Genomic DNA, 25521 nt, shown 5'->3' on the forward strand with positions numbered 1-25521 from the left:
AATGAGTCTCCGACACTGACAGCGATGTGTTAAGAATATAGATAGACTTCTCAGAGTTAACTTGAATTAGGGATGCACCGAATGTTTGGCCACATTTGCTATTTTTCCAGGGTTAGAGTGAGGTAAAGTGCTCGCCTCATGCACACTCCCACCCACTGCCGAAGTTGAATTGTCTTGAACTTTTTATACACGACGCAGAGCATAAATCATTGGAAGAGAGACTGATCCTCGCTGTTTGAGTTTCCATACAACAATTATCATATTGGGTCGGGCTTGATGAATTTAGCGCGAGGATACACATGGGACAACGTCCGGTTTTCAATATAAGTGTCTATACAGGATGGAAATAAGATTAATTGGATTTTATTCACAGAAAGTGTAAAGCATATTACATGTGTACATTAAAAGTAAATGGACACATGTAAATTACTTGAATGGTGGGTGGGTTCTCTCAGGCCTCAGCAAAAATGTGAATGTACTTGTTCAGTATTCGGCAAATTTTTTCATTGTGTTTGGATTTGGCCAAGAATTTTCATTTTGGTACATCCCTATCTCTGTTTACTAAATAGTTATCAGGACATCAACAGGAGGGAATTCACATGGCAGAGCATCCCCGCAAAACTAGATGAAGTCCTATCAGGTAAACTTATGTATGATTTTAAGTTAAATAGGGTACAGCTGTTTAGCGCACAGAAGCTGTTGCCATGGTTACTGTCCATAGAGCTGTTACCGTCTCTCTCTCCCTGTATGTACGCTTCGGTGACTTTCTCCATCAGTATTAGGCTAGGCTGTATAAAGACACTGAAAAAAAACCCCCAGAACTTGTCTTTTGGACTTTTCCTCCTGTGATTCTATTCACAGCAGCAGCTGAGCTGCATGTTGAGGAGGCGTGTTGATGACGTAGCCTATCAAAACAAAACCAACGTGGTAGCTAACGAATAACATCTAACTGGTGTGTTCACTGTCGCTTTACCTGGTCAGCTCTTGTAAAATATCCACAGTGTTGCGACTTGTAACGTAATCACTGTGTTTCGTTAAAGTACACGTTTAGCAAGGAGGTGCGAGAAGCTAAACGACTGTACTCAGAGAGACTAAAGAACCAGTTCTCTGCAAACGATGCCACTTCTGTCTGGAGGGGGTTCAGACAGATCACAAACTGTAAGTCCCCCACTCCATAAACAATTCTCGCCAATTCTCACTGGCAAATGAGCTGAACCAGTTCTACTGCCGCTTTGAGAGTCAATGAGACACCATACCCCCGTGACTCCTCCGCTCAGCTTCAGCCTCAGTCCACCACTGCTTGCCATGACTGCTTGACTATAAGACTACTCACGAAGAAGAAGCATTCATGCGAGAAGCTGAAAGAAGCGGAGAAAGAGGCGACCAGCAGAACGGCTTTTTGTTTTTGATTGCAGATCAGCGCCGTAGTGCATTCGCACAGCACATCCTCTCGCTCGTCTCTCTCTCTCATAAACAGCAGCACAAATCTTACCAACACAACGCTGGCAACGTTGGAGACCCAGTTTTAAAAAAGTTATTAGTAATGAGTAATGGTTTAAGGAACATCTGGCACGTGATGTAGCCCACAGAACATTCTCCACAGAGTTATTGCTATAGGCACTTCTGAAAAATAAACTAATGAAGTAGTATGAAAGGGGGCTGTTGCTTTATTGTTCTAAATAGACATTACATTGTTAGTGTACAGTTGTGGTTATAGTACTTGCTTTTATTTTATATAATTCCAAAGCAAAAATCTTTGTTAAACAGTTTAAAAGTTTTAAAGTTTGTATAAATCAGTGAATTATAGGAGTAGCCTACGCTGTCTTGTCTTCTTCCCTGGTTCCCCCCTGGCGTTGATACTGGTGTTCATTCTGAATAGTAAACATTAATTTAATGGTAACGTTAGCTAGTTAGGCTGTGTGCTGGAGATCAGTAATTCAGTCATTAGTTACAGCCCTACTGTTCACCGGAGCAAAGAGCAACCCCGCAGCAACTACGTTGTGATTTTTAAGAACGTTCCTGATACGGACATCTTCCCCAATACTAATCAGCATGCAGTGTGTAGCTATCTACTCCGAGATCGCTTGCTTTTATTTATCTACTTCTCCCACACGCTGCATCCAACGTAGTCTGCCAAAGCCTCGCTCTGCTGCTTGTTTGGGTGGGTGATTTGCAGGCTGATCAACATCCCTCCCCTCCTGTGACCCATGGTTTGACTGAATGTGTATTCAGAGCCAGTGAGAAACGGACTTACTAATGACTGATTTATCTTTAGGGTTTATTGGTGATTATTCAGAAATCTTGTATAGAAAAAAGATAGAAGAGTTTTATAATTTCATCGCAGTCCTCTGAATCGTAATCAAATTGTGAGGTGCCTAGAGATTCCCACCCTTACTGCCCACAACGAAAAGCCAGAATGGAAGAAAAATAAGTGAATGTGTTGTTCTTTAATGTCTTTTGTTGGCAATTAAAATTATGGACGTTAAGGATTGTGACAGACAGGCATGCCAACTTCTTGGCTCAGTATTAGCAGTTTAAACCTCTTCTATGTGGCCTGCTGCTCTTCATATTTCAGTAAGGCAAAACACACTCAGACTTTGATCTGCACGAAATAGATTCATCATAAAAGTATAGCTCAGGATAACAGTAATTCTTGTGCTGCTGCACTAAGAACATTCATCAGTTGCTTTTAAAATCCTCTAAAAACCTAAACATAAATCCAGATTGAAGACAACACCAGTATTGTTAGATGAGCTTTCCAAAGAGATTTAGAGACGACAACAGAAAATGTGATTTGTTTATTTTTTTAACAGGACCAGACTGTATCTAAGAAAACATGTCATTGTTTGGAAAGCTTTGCTTGCACCGTCCACACTATAACGTGAGAGCATTTCAAATTGATCCTATCTTGATTAGGACAGTTTATATATTGCAAAAAATCAAAGTGGAGAGGAAAATATGTTTTCTAAATCTGAAAACACATTTTCCTCTTCACTCGATTAGTGACACATTGACCATAGTCTGGTTTCTCATTTATCCCAAAGGGGTCGGACTTGTTTTGTTGTCATATTTAAATCTGTTCATTTTTTCCTTCATGTGCTACTGTGAAAACATGGGACAACAAGAGGTAGGTTTGTAGCCTGGAGTAGTCTGTAGTCAGGAATTTATAGTTCAGCAGAAGGAGCCTCTGTAGGTGTTGATTTGCCCCCTGGCAGACAGGATGTACCTGACAAGCTACGAGCAGTGGGAGACAGAATGAACACAGGAGGGAGAACGGGGAGGAGGATGTCACACAAATTCTCACTATTCGTTCAGGACACACACACACACACACACACACACACACACACACACACACACCATGCTGAGATATGACATAGTCGGCGGAGATTATGTTTACAGCTATTACAGTTAGGGCTTAACAATTCATCCAAATATTGTCGAAATTGCAGTATGGCCAAGTCCAATATCCAAATTGCAGCGATTGCGGTTGTTTAATTAAATTAAAAAGGTCAAACGAGTCACAAAATACCATTATAAATAAAGCACTGTGATGCTACAGAAATGCACCGGCCTACAGATCATATTCTCCAAACGCAGCAGCACGACATAATTGTGATTGGCCCCGCAAAACAACAAACAAAGCACAAAATAAAGATTATCCCCAACATTTGTAATATGTAGTAATGAGACCTCACCAAGATAACATGACATAATGCAGTTTAAAAATAAACTTTTTGTTATAAATAGTACTTTGAACAAAAGTTCAACTTATTGTTGTGGTTTGTGGAGTTCTGAACATAAGTGTTGCAGAGTGCCCTCTGTTGGACAAACTTTGCAGCGACAACGTTTATAACATGAGTCTTCTGTCTCTGTTTCTTTTTTAACTGACCCTTCGTGAAGCCACGCCCCCCTAAATTACTGTTACTAAGTCCAACAAGCTGTTGAACCTGGTGGCTGCCACTGTCCATGGCGGCACTCCCTGGAGAAATATTGTCAAATTTTTGGACAAACGAAAAAGCGATCTATGAAAGGAAACAGAAAGGTTTGCATTATGCATTTGAAAGTTATTTTCAGGCTGTTTAGAGTGATGTGAAAAAAATACAGATAAAAGCTAAAGCCTACCAATAAGAGTAAAAGTGAACCGCAGCATCACCTGACGATTGAGACAAAGGTTATCTTTACATTAGGAACAATCCACAGCCTACATTTTTCTGGATTTGTTAAGTTTTAGGAAGAGACTAAATCGTACTTCTCCTTTCAACCTCTCCTGGTAGTGATTGTACTTGTGCCAGGATCTGGCCATATCTTGGAAAAAATCGACAGAGAAGCTAGAAAACTACTCCTTTTGCATATGAGTCAAAGCACCGCCATGAAAGTGATGGACCTCAGTCGTATACTGCGCTGTGATTGTCCAGAATGCTTATTTGGGCCGTGGCTTAGCGAAGGGTTAATTAATTTATCTGCGATACTGATTTATCTGCTCACATTGTCCGATAATATCGGCACACTGATTTCTGCCTTTGTAGGATCTTTAATAATTTACCTGAAATTTATTTGATATATTGCTGATTTATTTCAAATCAAAATCTGGTGTAAATGGTTTTGCTGCCTAGTACTGCCCACTTTTATTTCCTGTTGTAGCAAATTGCACAGATGTTTATTACAGGAATACACTGCTGAGGCTGTTTTAAACTGGGCCTGAATGTGTTTCGTGTGTGGAGCAGTCTCCGGAACATAGATGTTGGTTGCACTAAAATGGAGCAGCACAGTGGGTGGGTTGCAGGGCTGCTGTCAGCCCTGACACTCAAACTGCTGGGCCAGCAGCATCCTCACCGACATGGACTTCACACCTGCTGTCACTAATGCTACATCATCAGCTGCTTATCAGCCAGGGGAAACCCCCACCACTGTCTCTCTGAATGGCTGATGAGTGATAGAGGATGGGTGGTTGGGTCTGAAGAGTCACAGTTGTTGTCATGTTACGTTTACAGGAATGGTAAAGCTTAAATAATACGATCAAAATGATTGTGTGTCTTTCCCAGTGAAACAGCATGGCATTTCTTCCCACTGCAGTGGTAAAGAGAACAGTAACTTCAAGAAGTTGCATTGTAAGAGCACGGTGCAGTTTATTTTTGTTGTCCTGCTTAAATGTACCTTTTGTGGGTGGATTTAAAAGAAGAGCCAGTACAGTGTGTGCTGTGTTGCTGTCAGACACACTTATGTCATGCCTGTAAGAAGGCTGTCGGGTGCCTTCTTTAATTCTCTGCTGAATAAATTTTGAAGCGCAGCTTATAATGAATGAATCAGCATAGTTTCTATCTGTTCTCTCATTTCAGGAGGAAGCACAGGGGACACGTCCGTGCCTCTCTACCTGTCCCTTTTGGTGTCACTGACGGCGCTTGTGTCCTTGGTGGTATTGCTAGTGAACTGCGTGACCTGCTGCAAGGAAAGGGAGATCAACTTCAAGGTGAGAGTCCTGGCGGGCAGGTAGCCAGACAGAAACAGCGCCACATGCTCCCATGAGGGCCGCACCTAACGAATACAGAGTGGGCATGGGTTGAAATGGACGGTGTCTGCTTATATTTCAAGACGGAGCCTAAATTCACACTGTTGCATCGTGTTGCATTATCATGGTAAGCCTGTTTTTCCATCCACTCAATGTAGGAGTTTGAGGACCACTTTGACGATGAGATTGACTTCACTCCACCGGCAGAGGACACGCCTTCCATGCAGTCCCCAGCCGAGGTGTACACCCTCGCTGTGTCCCCTGTGGCCCTGCCTGGACCCCCACACCTCCAACCTCCTGCCCGCGTCACGGGTCAGACAGATGCACACTCACTTATATAGCATTTCTAATTATTTGCGATTTATATTGCACTGAGGGCGGGGCTCAGTGCCTACACACACACACACACACACACACACACACACACACACACACACACACACACACACACACACACACACACACACACACACACACACACACACACCCACCCACCACAACACATCCGGTCAAGCTTTGTAAACAGTGAGGAGCGATGCCCACTTTAGAGTAGCCTCCGTCAGACCCACTTAATACAGTGTATTCTGCAACACATGGAGGTTTTTCTGCAGAAGATCCATAGGAAGAAATTATCAGTAGTCAACTATGGTAATAACTTATTTAATAGGGGACAATTCACAGTACATGTATTGTAACAATGCATTCATTGTGAAATGTCCCCATAAATAATTGGACATACATTTGAATATTTACAAATGCATATTTGGTTTGATACATCAAACACATACAAATGATACATCGGTAAAGTTTTATAATGGCTGTATTTCCTTCTGTCTTTTAGTGTCTTTATTTATTTATTTATTTTTTTAGAATCCTATAATCTAAATATACAGGTCTTTTTTAATCCTAAATGTGCTTTTTATAGTTCATGCTGCAATTGGGACATCATCATTTAACAAGGACAACATGATTGACCTGACTGTAATTAATACAGTCTTAATTAACATTGCTTTGTGGTTGGTTTCACAGAGGGATCCGCAGGCTTCCAGGTAGCACGTCACAGTCTGAGTTACATCCAAGAAATTGGCAATGGCTGGTTTGGCCAGGTAAGATTGGTTGTCTTAAATGTGCCAGTTTTGCATTGTCCCAAAAAATAAAAACAGAAAATGTTAAATAAAGGTAATGCTTGGTAGAATAAGTTTATTCTATGCTGCCTTTAACTAGAGAGCTACATAATCTGTACCACAGGCTGGATTTATGCTCTGATCTGTTATAAGTTTTATACATATATTCTCTTCCCCTGTTTTTACTGCTTATTATGCGACTCATCTTAAGGTGGATAAGTAAATATACAGTGGGTATGGAAAGTATTCAGACCCCTTTAAATTTTTCACTCTTTGTTTCATTGCAGCCATTTTCCAAAAATCAAAAAAGTTCATTTTATTTCTCAGTAATGTACACTCAGCACCCCATCTTGACAGAAAAAAACAGAAATGTAGAAATTTTTGCAAATTTATTAAAAAAGAAAAACTGAAATATCACATGGTCATAAGTATTCAGACCCTTTGCCGTGACACTCATATTTAACTCAGGTGCTGTCTATTTCTTCTGATCATCCTTGAGATGGTTCTACACCTTCATTTGAGTCCAGCTGTGTTTGATTATACTGATTGGACTTGATTAGGAAAGCCACACACCTGTCTATATAAGACCTTACAGCTCACAGTGCATGTCAGAGCAAATGAGAATCGTGAGGTCAAAGGAACTGCCTGAAGAGCTCAGAGACAGAATTGTGGCAAGGCACAGATCTGGCCAAGGTTACAAAAAAATTTCTGCTGCACTTAAGGTTCCTAAGAGCACAGTGGCCTCCATAATCCTCAAATGGAAGACGTTTGGGACGACCAGAACCCTTCCTAGAGCTGGCCGTCCGGCCAAACTGAGCTATCGGGGGAGAAGAGCCTTGGTGAGAGAGGTAAAGAAGAACCCAAAGGTCACTGTGGCTGAGCTCCAGAGATGCAGTCGGGAGATGGGAGAAAGTTGTAGTAAGTCAACCATCACCGCAGCAATCCACCAGTCGGGGCTTTAAGGCAGAGTGGCCCGACGGAAGCCTCTCCTCAGTGCAAGACACATGAAAGCCGCATGGAGTTTGCTAAAAAACACCTGAAGGACTCCAAGATGGTGATAAATAAGATCCTCTGGTCTGATGAGACCAAGATAGAACTTTTTGGCCTTAATTCTAAGCGGTATGTGTGGAGAAAACCAGGCACTGCTCATCACCTGTCCAATACAGTCTCAACAGTGAAGCATGGTGGTGGCAGCATCATGCTGTGGGGGTGTTTTTCAGCTGCAGGGACAGGACGACTGGTTGCAATCGAGGGAAAGATGAATGCGGCCAAGTACAGGGATATCCTGGACGAAAACCTTTTCCAGAGTGCTCTGGACCTCAGACTGGGCCGAAGGTTTACCTTCCAACAAGACAATGACCCTAAGCGCACCGCTAAAATAACGAAGGAGTGGCTTCACAACAACTCCGTGGCTGTTCTTGAATGGCCCAGCCAGAGCCCTGACTTAAACCCAATTGAGCATCTCTGGAGAGACCTGAAAATGGCTGTCCACCAACGTTTACCATCCAACCTGACAGAACTGGAGAGGATCTGCAAGGAGGAATGGCAGAGGATACCCAAATCCAGATGTGAAAAACGTGTTGCATCTTTCCCAAAACGACTCATGGCTGTATTAGATCAAAAGGGTGCTTCTACTAAATACTGAGCAAAGGGTCTGAATACTTATGACCATGTGATATTTCAGTTTTTCTTTTTTAATAAATTTGCAAACATTTCTGTTTTTTTCTGTCAAGATGGCGTGCTGAGTGTACATTACTGAGAAATAAAATGAACTTTTTTGATTTTTGGAAAATGGCTGCAATGAAACAAAGAGTGAAAAATTTAAAGGGGTCTGAATACTTTCCGTACCCACTGTACATGTTGTCCAAATAATCCTCAACCAACCTGTCCAGTGGATCACCCTTCCCTCATTTGTTTTTAACACTTTTCTCTGAAGTTGTTGGCACCTCTTGCCCTCCATTTAACATGTTGCATGTTTAAGCAGAAATGCTATATGTTGTCCCCTCTGTATAATGTTTAATGAAAATGTCATCATGTATTAACAGGTCCTTCTGAGTGAAATCTACACAGATCCAGGTGGAGCCAGAGTAGTGGTAAAGGAGTTAAAAGCTAATGCAAGTGCTAAGGAGCAGAATGATTTCCTGCAGCAGGGCGATCCATACAGGTAAACACCCCCACCCAACACCCTTTAATTAGGACTGTTACTTTTCAGACACTTTTAATTAAAGGTGGACCCCAATTCAAATATTTGATTGATTAATGATATTTATTTATTTCAATAAAATGCTTTTTAAATGTGTGGAAGGACAACCATACATCACATGTGGAAAAAAATAGCTGTATGACATCACTGTAATGTTAGCAGCACCCTCTACCTTTCCTCTGACACAGTGCGTTACACTTAATCTCCTCTCAAATCTTAAAGATAGTATTTTAAGGTATTATTTGAAAGTCCCGATTAACAGCGTTATCACTTGGCTTCATGTTGTTTTGTCTGTACAGAGTGCTGCAGCACCCAAACATCCTCCAATGCCTGGGACAATGTGTTGAGGCCATCCCTTTCTTGCTTGTCTTTGAGTACTGCAAAATGGTGAGTGAGAATTATATATTGTAGTATTTATGAGCTCAAAATACACCACCAACCCCCTTTTAATGTACAGAAAGTAGCTGGTTGTATATGAAACTTGAATTATAGCCAAAATTAATAATATTACGTTTGTTGGAGTGGAATTGATCTGCTATAAATCATGTGTAATCTTATTTTGCAGCATTGTGAAGGCTTTCCTCCATGCAGCATGCAGTCTTTGTATACTAGTGTCGAGGAATTGAGAGATGGTTTATTTACTACTTTCTGTTTCAGCACTTCTACTCTTCAAAGGCTTCATTAATTGAGAAATCTGAGAAATAGCTTTTGTCAGTCTGTTAAGCTTCCAAATTCATAGGGCAAGACCCATTTAAATACTGTCCAGCAAGCATACATAGCTGACCCGCTCTGTTGACCACCTGGACTGAAAGGCTACTGGGTCAAATTAGCCCTTTTGTTAATTAGCATATTGAAGTGACTCAGACTCCATCACGTCAGCTGATTTATTCACTGTTTCTCTTTATGTATTCTGAGTGGGCCGGGCCCTGACTACTGGGAGCTCCCTCCACCTCCCCTCCCCTAGTCCTGCCGATCGCATAGCTAGTCTTAGTCAGGGACTTCTCACATTCCCACCTCACCCAGTAAAGTAGCAGGCTCCATTTACGCGCTCCTTGGTGTCAGCTCCACCAGTTGCTGTTTGTGCTTTTTTTTATGGGTGGCACCTTGTGTATATTGGAGACTGTTAAGTTCAGTCTAGAGTAAGCTAAGTTAAAGGAACCTATGGGTTGGCCAGCTACGAATGCAAGAAGTGACAAAATTGTTACCTAAAAATAAACACCACCTTGCTGTGTGTTTAGTTTATCTTAATAGGGCAAATGTTTACGATAAGAAGTGCAGTAGCTTTTTGTACCATGGGCTTTAATTGTTATATTGAGTAACCAAGAAGTAATGTAATAAATACTAACACTGACTCACAGAGCTGATTCAACCTTCGCTGGGCTTTTCAGAGATTTATAGCGAGTTTCAGCTATTTTCTTTAGCTGTCTTGGGTAACTTTTGTGTTTTGGTTCATTCTCACTGCTCTAGCGTTTTTTAGTGAGCAGCTGAAGACTGAAAACAGAGCTTAAAGAGAGTGGATACTGGATGAGTGATGATGAGAAATGTATGAATGAACGTCGACGGCAACTCAGGACAGCAAAGAAACCCAAGCCAGGAGATGTGGAGCCTAGGAGAGAGAGACAGGCTAAAAGACAGAGTGATATATGGAGCCTAGGCTAAGGCCTACACAGGTGTCGGCCCATTACTTAACGAGCCCTCCCAAACAGCCAGCTCCTGCTGGAAGCAGCCAGTGAAGCTACAGCAGGCAGAAAGGGAGGGGTCGTAACACTGGGCTCACCCTCAAAGTCCACTGAGTCCGCCTCAGCCGCGTTACGGCTGTGTAGTAGAAGCACAAAAACAAAATTAACAACAAGTCAATAACGTGGGGCAGGCCTAACACTCTGCTGAGACACTTACAGTGGACGTTGACGCCGGGCAGAGGACAGAACAGAAAAGTGGCGCAGCCATAACGCCACACAGCCGGACTCAATGCAACTGCAGCCTCAAAAATAACCAAAGAGGTGGATTAAAACACTCATCACCCATGTCCTACTCAGACAGAAATAAATTATCTTGTGTTTGGGTGTGTGTCTGTGCACATCACACCCAGGTGTGTCAGCACTTACTGCTTGATACAGGCTGCATTTATTGTGGTAACCACCATGAATAAGCTGGCTAAATCGACTTTAGAGTTTTTTAAGGGGGAAAATCACACTTATCTGTTGGATTTAAATCTGCATTTTATGTAATGTATTAGTTGCTTGTGTGCAAATGTGCAGACTGCAGCGTGGCAGAACATTGTAATAACGTCTCCTTGGATATTAAGCCACATTTTATTTGCTTGACAAAACGGTTTGAGTTACTCCAACCCCATCTTTGCCTTCCCATTTGTCTGACCGTGACCATGTGTCAAGCGCGGTCCAGTTGGGCTCATCTTGCCAGACATTGCATAACCTTGTTGTGCCGGGGTATTGTCAGCTGCCCGGGCCTGGCCGGTGTCCTGGCTTTGTGGTCTTTCTCAGCCAGCCCGCTCCTGTCTCTGACAGGAGATGAAGATGACTCACGGTGAATTACGTACTACAAATGTATGTGAGTCATTAGGGAAGATAGTGTGATGATGAATTCCTGTTTGTTGAAGGCGATAATGTGTGAGGGCAGCACAACTGAGTGATGTCTATGCTCGTTATCCCTTGTCCGATAAAGAGTTTTGAGGACTTGAGCCAAGTAGGATCTTGTCTTACACAATACGCATTTCCTGCCCCCACCCCCCCTCATATTCAAATTAGCTTTATTGGCATAAATGTATAGCAACAATATTGCCAAAAGCTATATATAAAGGACATACGGACAATTAATTTCATTAGATAAGGAAATAAAACAGCAAAAGTTGTTTGTGTGTGTGTGTGTTAATACAAAATAAATAATATATAAAATATAACAATTCCGTAAGAATAAATATTTAAAAAATGAAAATAAGTAAAACAATAAGCGTGTATGTGTTAGTATGTTAGAAAATGAAAATATTTTATTAAAATAAATAAATAAAACTGTGTGTGTCTGTTTTAAAAAAAACAAACAAAACAAAAAAGTTAGTATAATTAGTAAAAGTAAATAACACCCTCTCTCTCAATAGAGATATTAGATATATCTGTGTGTGTGTGTGTGTGTGTGTGTGTGTGTGTGTGTGTATAACTTCCATTTGCACTACTTGCACATGAAACTTAAAAATCACACTTGCTTCATGTAGAAAAAAATGACTTGTGTGTGGCTTCCCACTACTTGAGCTCATGTCAATCATCCCCTAGATGCCGAAACATGAAATGTGACACTACAGCTGCGCAGTGGATGAGACACATCCCAAAAAGCCAATATCCTGTGACGTTCCCTCTGACAGCCTGGTGATTGATGGTGATTTTTCCGTCCCATATCACCAGTGCAGGGTAACCCTGACTCAAAGCATTTTAGACATCAAAATACATCAAGCAACTGTTACAGGGGCGCAGAATGCGACATACCATAGTGTGAGTGACAGCTTCTTATGCATGGAGCTACTGCCTGGTGCTTAACCAGGACTTCTCTGGTTCAGGGTCTCAGACATCACCCAGCTGACTTTTGGCTTTCGAAAGTTGTTGATCTCCTTCACTTATTACGGCTGTTAAAGCAACAATCCTCAATGCATTTCTATGGAAGTGTTCTTTATGTTACTATCATGCCATTAATTGAGTTATACACTACTGACCATGCTCTGCCCATAGGCATAGTGAGCGTTATAATCGCCTCATGAATAAAGTTCTCTATGTGGTGGTGGTGTCCTTTTTGACTTCTGTTGGCTAATTGGCTCTATTGGTGGACCTAATTTTTTTTAAATTAGTTTATTTTACAAAGACTGTTGGTGCCTTAGTGGCCATGAAATAAACTTGTTGAGTGCTTTATCCTGGATTTAACATTACTTACAAATAGGGGTGGGACGAAATCTCGTGCCACGATATCTCGTCAGGTAAAAAGCTGTCTCGCGAGACTCACGCAATTGACATTTTTCACATGATGTTAAGCCACATTAATTTCATCACGCAGTGAAATACAAATGTATAACTGAGAGAAGGGGAGGTAGACTTCTCATCAAATGATGACATTCTCATTAAATTGTGACTTTTCTGGACATGTCAGAGAACACAGATTTGTGGGAGAGATTCTGAATGTGCAGAAAGTTTTGAACATGAGCAGAAAAGCTGCTGAAACACGAGCTACAGGAGAAACCAATCTGAGAGCAGCACAGAATGCCTGAGAGCTACTCTGCATTATATTCAGTTACAGTTTGAATTGTCACCTGCCACCTGAATTTTGTTTCTCTTTACATAAAAAATCACCATAAACTGGTGCAGAAAAATTCACCGTTAATAGGAAATAAAGTGTTTAATACTCAAAATTTTCATATAATTTAGCATAAAAGATTTCTTAAAAATAGTGTTAAAATCTCGTCTCAATCTCTTGTCTTGTCTCGTGGGTTAAGTGCCTCATCACACCCCTATTTACAAGTAAATGAGCTAACTGTAACTAGCACTTAAATAGCTTAATCATTTTTTTTATATAACTCACGATGAGTGGTGGCTGAGGCAGACATGAATCTGTGCACTGGGAACCTGCCACATTGTTGTTTATTCAAGGGTCAGACACAAGGCTTTATTGTTTTGGCCTTTCACAGTTAATGTTGTTTCATTAGCAGCACTGGATCCTCCCCTTGAAACCCAGGCCAGATCACCTGCTGCGGAGCCTTCACCAATAAAGACAGGCAGAGGGTATCACTTACCATACATTGAATATAGCTCTTCTGTGAAGACTGCTTCTCAGAGCTGCACGTGTTTACGTCTTTTGTGTGTGTGTGTGTGTGTGTGTGTGTGTGCACATGCAGAGTAAATGTGGTTGAAGCAACCCATGTTCTTACATACAACAACAGACCTAAGCTGATTATGGTGATATAGCTCAGGGAAAGGTAAACACACAAACACAAACTTGCATTCTCAGTAACTGCATGTGACTTGACATTTTGAAAAAAAACTCATATTTTATGTGACTCTGTTGCGTGTACAGTATGTTCTTAGCTCATTCCTCAGAGCAACTCAGTTCTGCTGGCTAATAGGGAATTTCCCTCGCTCGGACTCTGTAATGAACATAATCTTAAACACACACTAGCCCTTTGCGTTCACGATGAGGAAGTTCACTAAATTGTCCACTATCCCAAGTTGTAGCAAAGTGTGTTCAGAGTGCCCTGACTTAGTTTGCACACATTGTAGTGGAATATCAGAAAGGCCCAACATACAATATTGTAATGACAGTTTCTTAATTATAACTACAGGTCTCCATTGAAATTCCCTACCAGCCCTGGGGTGTGAACCACACAGCTGAGACCCTTGTTGTAATTCATATTTAGAGTCCCTCGGGACAACCACAAAGAGCCCTGTGGGTCTGTGATCTGAACACCGTGTTCTAGATTAGCTTCCTTATCTTGACTTCTCAAAGTGCTGTGATCAGTCACACTGGAAACACAAGACTTAATATCACTCTCTAACATTGTGTATGCTTATTATGCTGAGGTGTAATTCATTAAATCAAAATTTCCTTGTCTTGCTTCCCTTACGGGACAGCTTGTTCTTTTCTCCCCTCCACTCATGAGCTGTGAAACGCAACCGGACACAGTTCATTTCAGTGACCTGAGCTGGAGCTTTTATTTATAAATCTCTGTGACACGGCATAGTGGCCCAATAAACAGCGTTACCCTTATTTGGTCCTGTCACACATCAGCAGTGAGAAGTGCTGAGGAGACAGTAAGGAGAGTCTACTGCCCCTGTGTGGTGGTCTCTGCACAATGCATCTAACTAGTACCACTGGTTAAACTCATCCTGTTGCTATAATACAAATAAGATTCTTCCAGATTTATTGAATGTTTGTGTTTGATATTTGTGCGTTAAAACAGCTGTTTCTCTGTGTGTGTGTGTTTGCAGGGGGATTTGCGGGGCTATCTGTCTCAGCAGGATTGGATGTTCAGAAATGCTGAGTTGCTGCAGCTGCAGAGGATGGCCTGTGAAATCGCTGCCGGTGTCACTCACCTTCACAAACACAACTTTCTGCACAGGTAGCACTTCAGAATTGAAACACTTAAGCAAACTCGTAGGTTTTAGACCCACTAAGCAGCTGCTGTTTTAGGGTAATGCATGAGAGGAGAGACGCCACTCAATCACATCGTCTATACAACTCTATGGAGAAAGCCTGTAACGGCCAAGATGGCAGTTATCCCGCTCCTCCCGCTAGAAAGCCAATCGTCTGCTTGTAACAGGAAAAGCGGGAAACATATTTCAGCCAATCGTCTGGTTCCACTGACGTAAGGGTCTGTTTTACTGCGACTGCGTGTGGCAGTAGAGACGCGTGTGCAGTAGAAGTATAATCGGTCGGGAATAACGCTTTTTAAACCTTATTTGGGGCAAAGTCGTCTTTTTCAGCAGTTTTTATTAGAGTATACTGCTGATTCTATTCATGTAGTTTTTATGTCCCGGTGACCAGTGAAAGTGCAGTTCTGGCTCTCTCCCCATTTATTCAGAAAGGAGCTTGGTCTTGTTAGTCCGAAATAGCTGCCCAGAGGTGTTGCCAAGATGGCTGCCGAGTGGCATGACTTGCCTATAAGGACTTTGGTAATGCTTACTCTGTCAGTGACAGCAAAACATTGTGATTACATCATTTAATTTCAACCTCTACTAATAGATGCATTTATATTTTCACTGAAGCCACATTTAAAGTTTTTGTGTATTAGATTTTTAGTTATGTTTTTATTAGTTATTATTTTGGTGTTACTTAAATAAGTAGTAGTTTTTATTATGTAAATTTGGTGTTAAATTTGAATTTGCGCAATGATTCGACTGAAATTTCAAATATTAATAATAAACACATGTCATATTGCATCTTGTTAACACATAGACATAAATCTTTTCCTAAATGTTTGGATCAAGGCATACTAATACAGTTTTCATTGGATATGATTATTACATAGTAATTTTACTGGGTGTGTAATGTCTCTTGGTAAACACAACGTTTTAAAATGTGATTGCAAAGATTTAGGTCAACTGTTTTACTTTAGTGCTTACTGTTCAACCACTCTCCCAAGCACCAGTGTTCTCCAAAAAAGGTGTGTCCAGCAGAGAGGCTGCATTTCATTTTCATTTTCACCCCTGCGAGTACTGGATGTCTGGCTGCTAGCAGCCAGGAAGCTACTGGGGATGTTGGGAACATGTGGCTTGGGGGTAACATACGATGCGCAGCTCATCAGCTCTATTTTGCATGCTCAGAATAAGCTCAGAGGGTTCCAATTACACAGCTCCCATGCATTGCCACAGCGTCAGCTGTCTGTTGCCAGAAGGATATGATGATTCTGCTCTTTGCATGTAAAAGGATAGCCTCATATTGAGCGTTGTCTTAATCCTTGTTACAACTCAATGCTTCCCTCCATGTGGACTAACTTCATTTACAATTGTTAAAATATTTCTGTGGAGCTTTCGTTCAAAGGCCTCAAAAATTTAATGAGAGGTGGCTGATAGTGCAGCGCCACAGACACAAAACCCCCAGGGCAAGTGCTGTGTGGGCTGATATCCAAAGCTGAAACCTCAGCACTGCAATGCAAGGGTGAGAATGGTGCTGCTAAAAACACATACTGCACTGTGTTTACATCAATATATTCTCTTTCAGAAACTGTGGAAGGAAGTGTCTTTTAACCTCTTAAACTCCAGTTTGACCCCTAGGTCCTCAGTCGACAATACTGTCATTACTGTTAATTTTAATGCTCTACATTTAGGCCAAATTTTGGTGAGGGAAAAACTGACACGGCCATTTTCAAAGGGGCCGCCTCCCCTCTCGCCTCCGAGATATCTGAAAGAAAATGGGTTCTATGGGTACCTACGAGTTTCCCCTTTACAGACATGCCTTCTTTATGTTAAGCCCATGTAACTTGAGGTAAAAACCATGCCGTTTTTGCATGCAGTATAAATGTTATTTTTGCCAATTTTAAAAATGTGGTTTATTTGAATATTTCTGTATACTGGAATTCCTAAACAGTATTGGGATTGCAATTGCATAAATTGGGTATGACTGGAAAACTGTTTAATGCGGATTGAAGGCTGGTTCCAAAAGCGAGTCAATCCTCTTAGACCCCCATGTTAAATTGCTCAACTTTACAGCAGAAATGTCCAAAAAAAGTCCACATTATTCTAGCACTCATTCAGATCCAACAACCAACACCCCACTCACTACTATTTCCATCACTGTGTTTGATAGACAGTTTTAGTCAATGTTGCATTAGCTTCTTATTCTCCTCAAATATGTGTCCTAGTTGTAAACCAATTTCTACTTTGTCTGCATTAACAAAGCATCTTAATGCTGAGAGGATAAGACGTGGTGCTAAGGGTGAAATACAAATAAAATGATTACTTTTTTCTCCTCTATAATTTAAAGATAAATTATCTGCAATGGAATCATATTCCTATTAATTATATCCATTTGCCACTAGGAAATATTTGCTCAAATACTAAATCTGATCACTATATTTGGGGGCTTAGTGAAAGTATGATTATCGACATTTCTTAGTAGTGGACGTTTCTTTTCAGTGAGGAGCTATGTGCTTTTCCACTTGATTAAAGATCAAATTAAGAAACCGCTTGTGAAAATGACTGCTGGTGTCTGTGGGTATAAGAGCAATCATTTCCACGCCACGTATTACTCTGGTAGGTTTAAGATTTTGGACCCATGTCTATACTGCCGTGTTAATGTATTTTGGGGCCCACAGCCAACAACAAGGGACAGGAGGGTTTAAAATAACTCTCCATTTATCTTCAGTCAGTGGCTCTGACAGTAGCTGGGCCATGTACACACAAGAACACTGGTGTCAGCCTCTAGAAACTATATCCTGACACTTTATGCACGAGTCAGGAATAGGCCCTGTATGAGTCTTGTTGCAAGGTGAAGACCAGAGGCAAATGACAGAGGAAGAATTTCCTATATTTGCCAAGGTCATTTGTGATTTTTGCCAGACTCCCTTGCCCTTGATTTGTGCGAGGTAATCTTAGCCTTTAAGGTTAAGTGCAGATGGTGGATTCCTTGTATCATCTGTGTAAGATTAGTTTCAACCTTGCTTTTATAGACACAAAAAATGACTAACTGGCAAGAACAATTATCAGCTGATTATTTTCATTCCAGGGATGATCAAAAAGTTGCTTGCGAGCTTCATTATCAGTGAATGATTTGGGAATTGTGAATTTGTATGTAATGCAACCGTATGTGATGCGCTGATGTTTTTCTCTATGCTCTCATAGTGATTTGGCTCTGAGGAACTGCTACCTGACTGCAGATCTTACAGTCAAAGTGGGAGACTATGGAATTGGACCCTACAGATACAAAGTAAGCAGGAACACCTCAATTTCAGATATTTCCAGTTCTTTTATTTCATTGTTGTTGTTGCGTGGAACTGCATATTCTTGTCAACACCAGGGGCTGATTACACAAAGACACTGGAATGGGCGTGTTAACAGTGCACTAGCAGCCCAATGATATGCAGCTAAAGTGGCCCAATGAGGTTACCAACGCCATCTAGAGTCTTTGTGGAGCTAGAAACAAACCTTCACTACGCAACAGTGGGTGTAATGGTAAACCACTGATCAATGCATTTATAATAAATATTGTCCAATACACAGAGGAGCATAATTAATTTGTGCATCTCTAGTCTTGGGTGAATTATAGGCTTAAAAACGGTAGCCAACCCACTCTAGACTGTCTTGGAATAAGGCACTGTTGTAATAGTGAGACCTATTAGCCAAAAATGGATGAGGAAACGGAAAGAGGAAGGAAAACATGGGTCAAAGAAAAGAATCAAACAATTAAAAAAAAATTTTTTACAGATCACAATAACACCTTGTGTAATATACCTTTTCGGCTGTTGCCAACTCAGCAGGGCCCATGTGAATTAGAGTTTAGTAGTTTGAAGCAGGTTGGCAATGTTTTTTTTTTTTTTTAGTTTGAAAAGAGCCAAATTCAACAAACTATTCAATTACCAAATTCAACAAACTATTCCTTCTTAAGATGGTTAACGCCTACTCTCTAAGTATAAGTCTGGCTATTTATTAAGTCACAAAGTCTGTCTTAGTTCAGCCGGCTCCAGATGACCTGTTGGAAAACAAAGTTTTTCATCGTAGGCTGTGCCTTGCTTTGCCTACATATTTCACTGAAGACTTAACATCGTCTTCTCTTGTAACTTGACACACTGCTTATGTCTGAAGGCACTTCTGTCTGCTGCATTCCTTAAATACTGCTGATCAGTCAGTTTGGCTGTCTGAATTTAAAACTCATAACACAAGGTCACCCACTGAATCTATTTCTGTAAGAAAGGCAGAGGCAAAGTGACTGCGCTGCCTCAATGAGGGCTAATAAACAACACATTTTCTCCTGTTGTAGAGGGTTATTTATGAGCCGGTGTTTGCACAGCAATTTGCAGTGTTTCCTAGAAATCTACGACTTGTACAAATAGCAAATACTGTGCATGAGTGACATTTTTTTTTTAACGTTACTATAGGAGGATTACATCATCACAGAGGATGATGTGTTTGCACCCCTTCGCTGGTTGGCTCCTGAGCTGGTGGGCGAGCGCCATGGGGGTGTGATTACTATGGAGCAGACCAAGCCTAGCAATGTGTGGTAGGTACCAGATTGCACCTCTTCACTGAGAGTAGAGGATCCAAAACCCATAACTCATAATTACTTTGAGAGAACCTGAATCTAATCCAAAAATATTTTAAAATGACACTCCAGAGAGAGCGAGCTAGAGTCAGGTCCTGTGATCAAAATATACACGTGAAATATATTTAGAATGAGATAAATAAAGTAGGACTGTAAATTGCTCTGCAGTACAAACAAGCCCTTTCTGCTAATTCTAGAGCTTGTAAATCCTGAACAATCTGGATTGTTTCTAAAAAGCAGGGTGTCCGCAGGATCTTAAGTCTTGAAGAGGTGGTATTATGCTTTTTGGCTTCTTCCCTCTCCTTTTATTGCGTTATATATCTTTTTTGTGCATATAACAGGTTTGCAAAGTAAAAAAGCCTAAAGTCCAGCCCAAAGGGAGTTCCCATCTCCGACAGAAAGCTCTGCTCTGAACCGCTTGAAAACAGCTCATTTGTAGTCCAGCCCTTCACTTCCTTGTGACGCCACAATGAAAACGCGCGGCAAAAGCTTGCCAAGCGGCTAGCGCGGTCAGGCACGCCCTCCAACCAAGCTAGTCTGAGCGGAGGCCCTTTGGCTCGACTCGCCTTTGTTTGGGTTTCCATTGTAGAAAAGTTGTACTTGTACCTGCTTCCAGGTACTTTTTTTCGTATCACCTCACCTCCGTCGAGGTTCCAAGCGAGCTGAGGGATACTAAAATGTAATGTGAAAACACAACAGACTGCTGATTGGTCAGAGAGAATATTCACTATTCACTGCATCATCATTGCGTGCGCCAGACGGAGCCTGTGCCAACTCTCGGGAGGAGCGTGTGAGGACGGCCAGCCGCCCGCACACAGAGCCCTCTGCTCCTGCCGTCACACAGACCGCTGCGGCAACAACGGCAGAGGAAAACACAGCTGGAAGGTTTTCATACCGCTTATCTGTCTTTACATTCTGAGTAATGTTGAAACGATTTAACTTAAAAAAGAGAAAGCTGTGTGGATCGCTGGTGTGTGTGTCACATTGAACATTACGTTGTGGTAGTTGTGTGTGGCGTCGCTATGACGACAAGTTACATACTATCTCTGGGTACTATCTGCAATGGAAAACGGAGCAGGGCCGAGTAGAGTCGAGTCTATCGTTTTGCGCTATGTGGTAGCATTTTTCGGCAAGGCAGCATAGATCGTCACAACACCGGCAACAGTTCAACGATTAGTCCTTAAAGACGATGCGACTCTGTTTGGGCATGAAAATTCACAATCACAACCTGTAAGTATGCTTTATTGGTTGTGAATTATATTTAAAATAAACACGGCAATGTAACTTCACACTGTTCAAGTGCGGAGTTGTTGTAAACATTGGCTAACACAGCTAAAGTTATAGCTATAATACTAATGTTACACATGATGTGAAAGCTACTGAGAAAATGTTTACATTATTTGGTTTGGATCATACTACCTTGTTTCTTACGACCCGCCCTTCTCTGCTTCTGATTGGCTAGTAGTCCTTACCTGGGAACTGCGCATGTGCAACTCCCAACAAAGATTTTGTACAAGCAAGATGCATCACTCTGTAGCTCAAGAGTGGAGCGTACAACACATAGGGTGAAAAGAGGAGCTGCAGCAATGTGCAGTATGAGAAAAATATGGTGTTTTTTGAAAAATCTGTTCTGGTACAACCCCTAAATAAGATTTTGAACCTGAAAATGAGCATAATACCACCTCTTAAAATTTCCAAATCAAAATTTAAGGCCTTAAGAAGTCTTAAATTCACTGAAGTTTGTGTTGTACATCTGAAATAATTTTAAACAGGTCTTCATTTTCAAATGTCCATGTTAACACTACCTCTAGTGCTCATTGAATGCTCCTGCAGGCTTTAGAATGTTTTTTTTCCTTCTGTGGTGTTGTAGTTTTTTCTTTCACTAGTCCAAATACAATTCGCTGTAATACAACTACAAAGACCAACAAGCAGCTGTCGTGTTATTGCCGCGAGTCTCTTTCGGATTGTACCACAGATATAAAACGGATTTATTCTTCAACTGTGCGAAAGTGCAAACTTTGCGACTCTTGCCTAAAAGAAACATAATTCAGGGCTTGGTTAAAACCAGGTGCTTGCAACGTATTTGAAACCTACTGTTGCTGCTTAATGAATGAGCGCTGCTACTAAAATTTCACACACGCAACGCATGGCTGTCTCCTGCTCCTCATTCTTCAAAGGACGAGCGAATGTGGGGGAGAGAGCGGCAGAAAGTGACGGTGAAAGTTAGCGGAGGATAAGATCAGCATTAAGTTGTCAGGTTACAGCTCTGCCTCTACTTGATGAAGATCTCTTGATAGTTAAATTAAAAAAAAAATAAAGGACAGTGTTGACCACGGAGGAGCTGAGGTTATTAACGTTAAACCAAATTAGGGATGCAAACTAGTCCTCCACAAGTCATTGCCCAAATTCCTTTCGGTCGTTGTAGTTACAACTGCCAGATTTTGGGTCAAAAGGGTTAAGGTCATATGCTGAATGGGGAGTGCGCAAGATAAATCATGTCCTGCAGTAAATTCCAATAGCTATTTTTTTATCCTCAATTGTTTGTAGGGCATTGGGGGTCACATTGTGGGAGCTCTTTGAGAACGCTGCTCAGCCGTACCCACATCTGTCTGATCGGGAGGTTCTTAATCATGTGATCAAGGATCAGCAAGTCAAACTCTTTAAGCCACAGTTGGAGCTTCCTTATTCTGACAGATGGTGAGTCTTTGGAATATGTCTATTAGAAGACAAAGTTTTTAAGTAATTGAAGTTATTTGGCAATTTAAAATTTATCTTGTTTGAAAATTAAAACGTTTTCTCTGTAACTGCAGGTACGAGATCCTTCAGTTCTGCTGGCTGTCTCCAGACAAGCGGGCCACGGCTGAGGAAGTGCACCGTTTGCTCATTTACCTGCGCATGCAAGGCCAGAAGGACATAGAAGAAGATTTCGAGCAACGCTGGGATGTTCTCAAGCCTAACCCTTCCACACGGCAAACCACTGTTAGCCACTCCTCTTTCCCAATCTTAGAACAGTTTGCCGATGATGCCCTGCGACAAGAAATCGATGAAGTTCTCACTGTTACTGAAACGAGCAAAGGTCTCAGCTTTGAGTATGTTTGGGAGGCAGCCAAGCACGACCACTACGATGGCAACCTTGGACGTTCAGGCATGGACACAACATTGAATTATCACAGCATGTTCTTTCCTGTTTCCAGTGAAGACATCCAGGCCCATTTCCCTGATCCTGTAGCCAGAGCATCGGACACGGAAAGTGGCAACACTCCTTCAGGAATCCCTGGCATTGTACCAGTGTTTGATGCACAAAAGCCATCTAATGGAAATGAATATTACATACAACTAGAAGAACAAGGGGAGAACTCCATTGGGGACAGAGGGCAAGATGTGGACTTTAGTTCAGGCCGGCAAGACTTTGTTGTTCTCCAAGATGTTCGTCTGGATGAGTCTAGTACCGATGCAGATTTTTTCCACCAAAGTATTGACTCCAAGGATTCATATTTACCAGACAGCCACATCTGGTCATCCCTTGAAAATGACAGTCCATACCACACCAACATTTTCACCGAAGGGGGGTCCAAGCATGAGGATTCCCCATCCTGGAGACAGAGTTTTATGGAGCTTCCAGAGCGCAATGGGAACCCTTTCCATCAAGGTGCACCTTTTGTAGTCCAGGAGGTGGATACAGATAAAAGCTATGGGGACTCTTTTTTAGGGGATTGTTCAGAAGCCCCTCACCTGACTGAAGTGGAGGTGGAGCAGGAGAACACAGATGTGAACAGGCTTCTGAACACTGGAAAACTAGCTGAGAACTTCATGTTTCTCAAAGACCACAGGCTGATGAAAGACAGATGTAGTTTCTCCAGTCCACAGGAGAATTTTCTTTCACCTGGCATAGCCCACGAACCAGAAGCAACATTCAAAATGAGTTCTTGGGACAACCTTGAGACTTTAGGCAGCTTAACCATAGCAGACACTTATTTAAAACCTGCAGCAAGTAGCACATCCTCAAGACAGGAACTTTTAGACTCTCCAAGTGGCAGCTTGGGAGACTTCTGTCAGTCTTTGGTAGAAAATGAAACACTGGTGCCTTTCATTACAGTGGTCACAGAAGATAACACAAGCAGCCAGCTGCCAGTTAGAAATAGTTCTTCCACTGAAGACCTTAGTCTGCTGCAATCCTCAGACAGAGGTGTAGACTCTGGGTTCGATTCTACCTCAGAGAGGTTTGAGATTATCATTAGTGAAACTGATGGCCACACACCTGCATTATCTGAAAGTGCCACTACAGACTCATTGTGCACAGATGCCAAAATTCCCAGCCTTGAAGACGACCATGGAACCTCAAAGGACAATGTTCAGCCTATTGAAGGTAAATTGTCTGAAAACATGCAAGTCGAAGCATTGTCCTCAGACACCGGACACAATGAAGACCTAACAAGTAACGATCTGTTGAGTGAACTCATTGGGGATACAGATATAGAACTGGAAGCCACTCTGTCCGACCATGAAGAATCCTTTATGGATAATAATGGTCATCCTCTCGTCCGATCTTCTCTGTTGGTCTCTGGGCCATCTTTGGACCAGATCAGCCAGGACAGTTTACTGGAAGACAGTATGTCCACCACTCTACCAACTGTGGATAATTCAGCCGAGACACCAGACTCTTTAGACTCTCTCGACATCCACAGGCTAGGTGAACAAGGAGACGAGCTAAGTGCTCAAATAGCCCGACACAAACTCCAGCCTCCATACAAAATTTCAGACAGTGGGTATGAGACGGAGAACCTGGAGTCTCCTGAGTGGAACTCTCAGCCCACCGTCAAAGAGCACTCCCCTGTAAAAAATGGCTCGAGTGTTGCCAGAGAAGAGGAGGAGACAGAAGAGCACGCGGCACCGACAAATCTGGTTCCACCGGAAATCATCATCTCTGAAGTAGAAGGTGTGCTGGATGCTCACAATGAGGATCCCAGTGAGGGCCAGCAGCCAGATCGCGAAACTCCTGCTGAGGAGCCAGTCATGGGCAGTAATTACAGAGACTCCGCCTACTTCTCAGATAATGAATCAGAACCTGAGAAGAAGTCTGAAGAAACGATAGCGGGAGGTTCTGGTGAAGTCACATGGCTTAGGAACTCGATGGACGCGGCCAGCGGGGCTGCCGGAGGAGCAGTACTGGCGGTTAACGTGGAGAGAGATGTAGATTCTTTGTTTTCTCAGCGAGAATCCCCTGTAGCTGCTGAGGCACAGGCCGCAAGCGAAACACCGAATCCTCATGTTGGGGGTATATTACTAGAGGCAGATTCGGATATCACGGAGAAATGTGAGACAGAGGCAACAGAGTCTACCAACAATCATATTGAACATGGAAATCAACTAAAGGTGTTCAAGGACGTCACATCTCCTGATCAACCAGTCCCATCAGAAGATCTAGAAACCTCAATTCTGCTTCCTTCTGATATGCAATCAAAGCTGTCGCCAGAGAACACAGGTCATGCTAAACTAACCAGGACCTACGCAAGTGACGGTCACAAAATAAAAGAGCCGGACATGGAGGGGCGTTACCTTGGCAGGCGAGATGGCTCGGGTTTACACGGACAGGAGGATGGCGTAGATGCGGACGAGGAGGACGAGAACAGCGACGACTCCGATGACGACACCCGTGGATACCAGCTACACAGCTCCAGCTCAGAGAGCGAGGACGATGCCGTGCATACAGTTCCACTTATTATCTCAGATGACAGTAGAGCAAAGAACCTGAAGAGCTTGTTGAAACCCACCACGCTGAACATCGAGGCACCGGCTTCCCCATTTCCTGCGAGGTGCAGCGCAGATAACTCCAGAAGAGCAGTGTCTTTCTTTGACGATGTCACTGTCTACCTGTTTGACCAGGTAAAGTATTGTCTATTTTGTTGGGGGTGGGGAGGTTTGTCAGAGTTATTGTAGCG

General features: G+C 42.1%; 1 protein-coding gene across 1 annotated transcript in view; it reads left to right on the forward strand.

The window, feature by feature from the left end:
* The window catches only part of lmtk2 (lemur tyrosine kinase 2), a 35702-nt gene that overhangs the window by 6060 nt on the left and 4121 nt on the right, over positions 1 to 25521 (forward strand). Inside the window, exons 2-11 of the mRNA XM_038699507.1 lie at positions 5340 to 5470; positions 5668 to 5821; positions 6539 to 6615; positions 8679 to 8797; positions 9136 to 9223; positions 14815 to 14945; positions 18166 to 18250; positions 19419 to 19540; positions 22130 to 22279; positions 22393 to 25465. Coding sequence (XP_038555435.1) covers positions 5340 to 5470; positions 5668 to 5821; positions 6539 to 6615; positions 8679 to 8797; positions 9136 to 9223; positions 14815 to 14945; positions 18166 to 18250; positions 19419 to 19540; positions 22130 to 22279; positions 22393 to 25465 — 4130 coding nt within the window. The remainder of the gene's footprint in view (positions 1 to 5339; positions 5471 to 5667; positions 5822 to 6538; positions 6616 to 8678; positions 8798 to 9135; positions 9224 to 14814; positions 14946 to 18165; positions 18251 to 19418; positions 19541 to 22129; positions 22280 to 22392; positions 25466 to 25521) is intronic.

Source organism: Micropterus salmoides, unplaced genomic scaffold (genome assembly GCF_014851395.1).
Source record: "Micropterus salmoides isolate LMB-PRFRI ecotype aquatic unplaced genomic scaffold, ASM1485139v1 Ms_hic_scaffold_10, whole genome shotgun sequence".
In the NCBI taxonomy this organism is placed as follows: domain Eukaryota; kingdom Metazoa; phylum Chordata; class Actinopteri; order Centrarchiformes; family Centrarchidae; genus Micropterus; species Micropterus salmoides.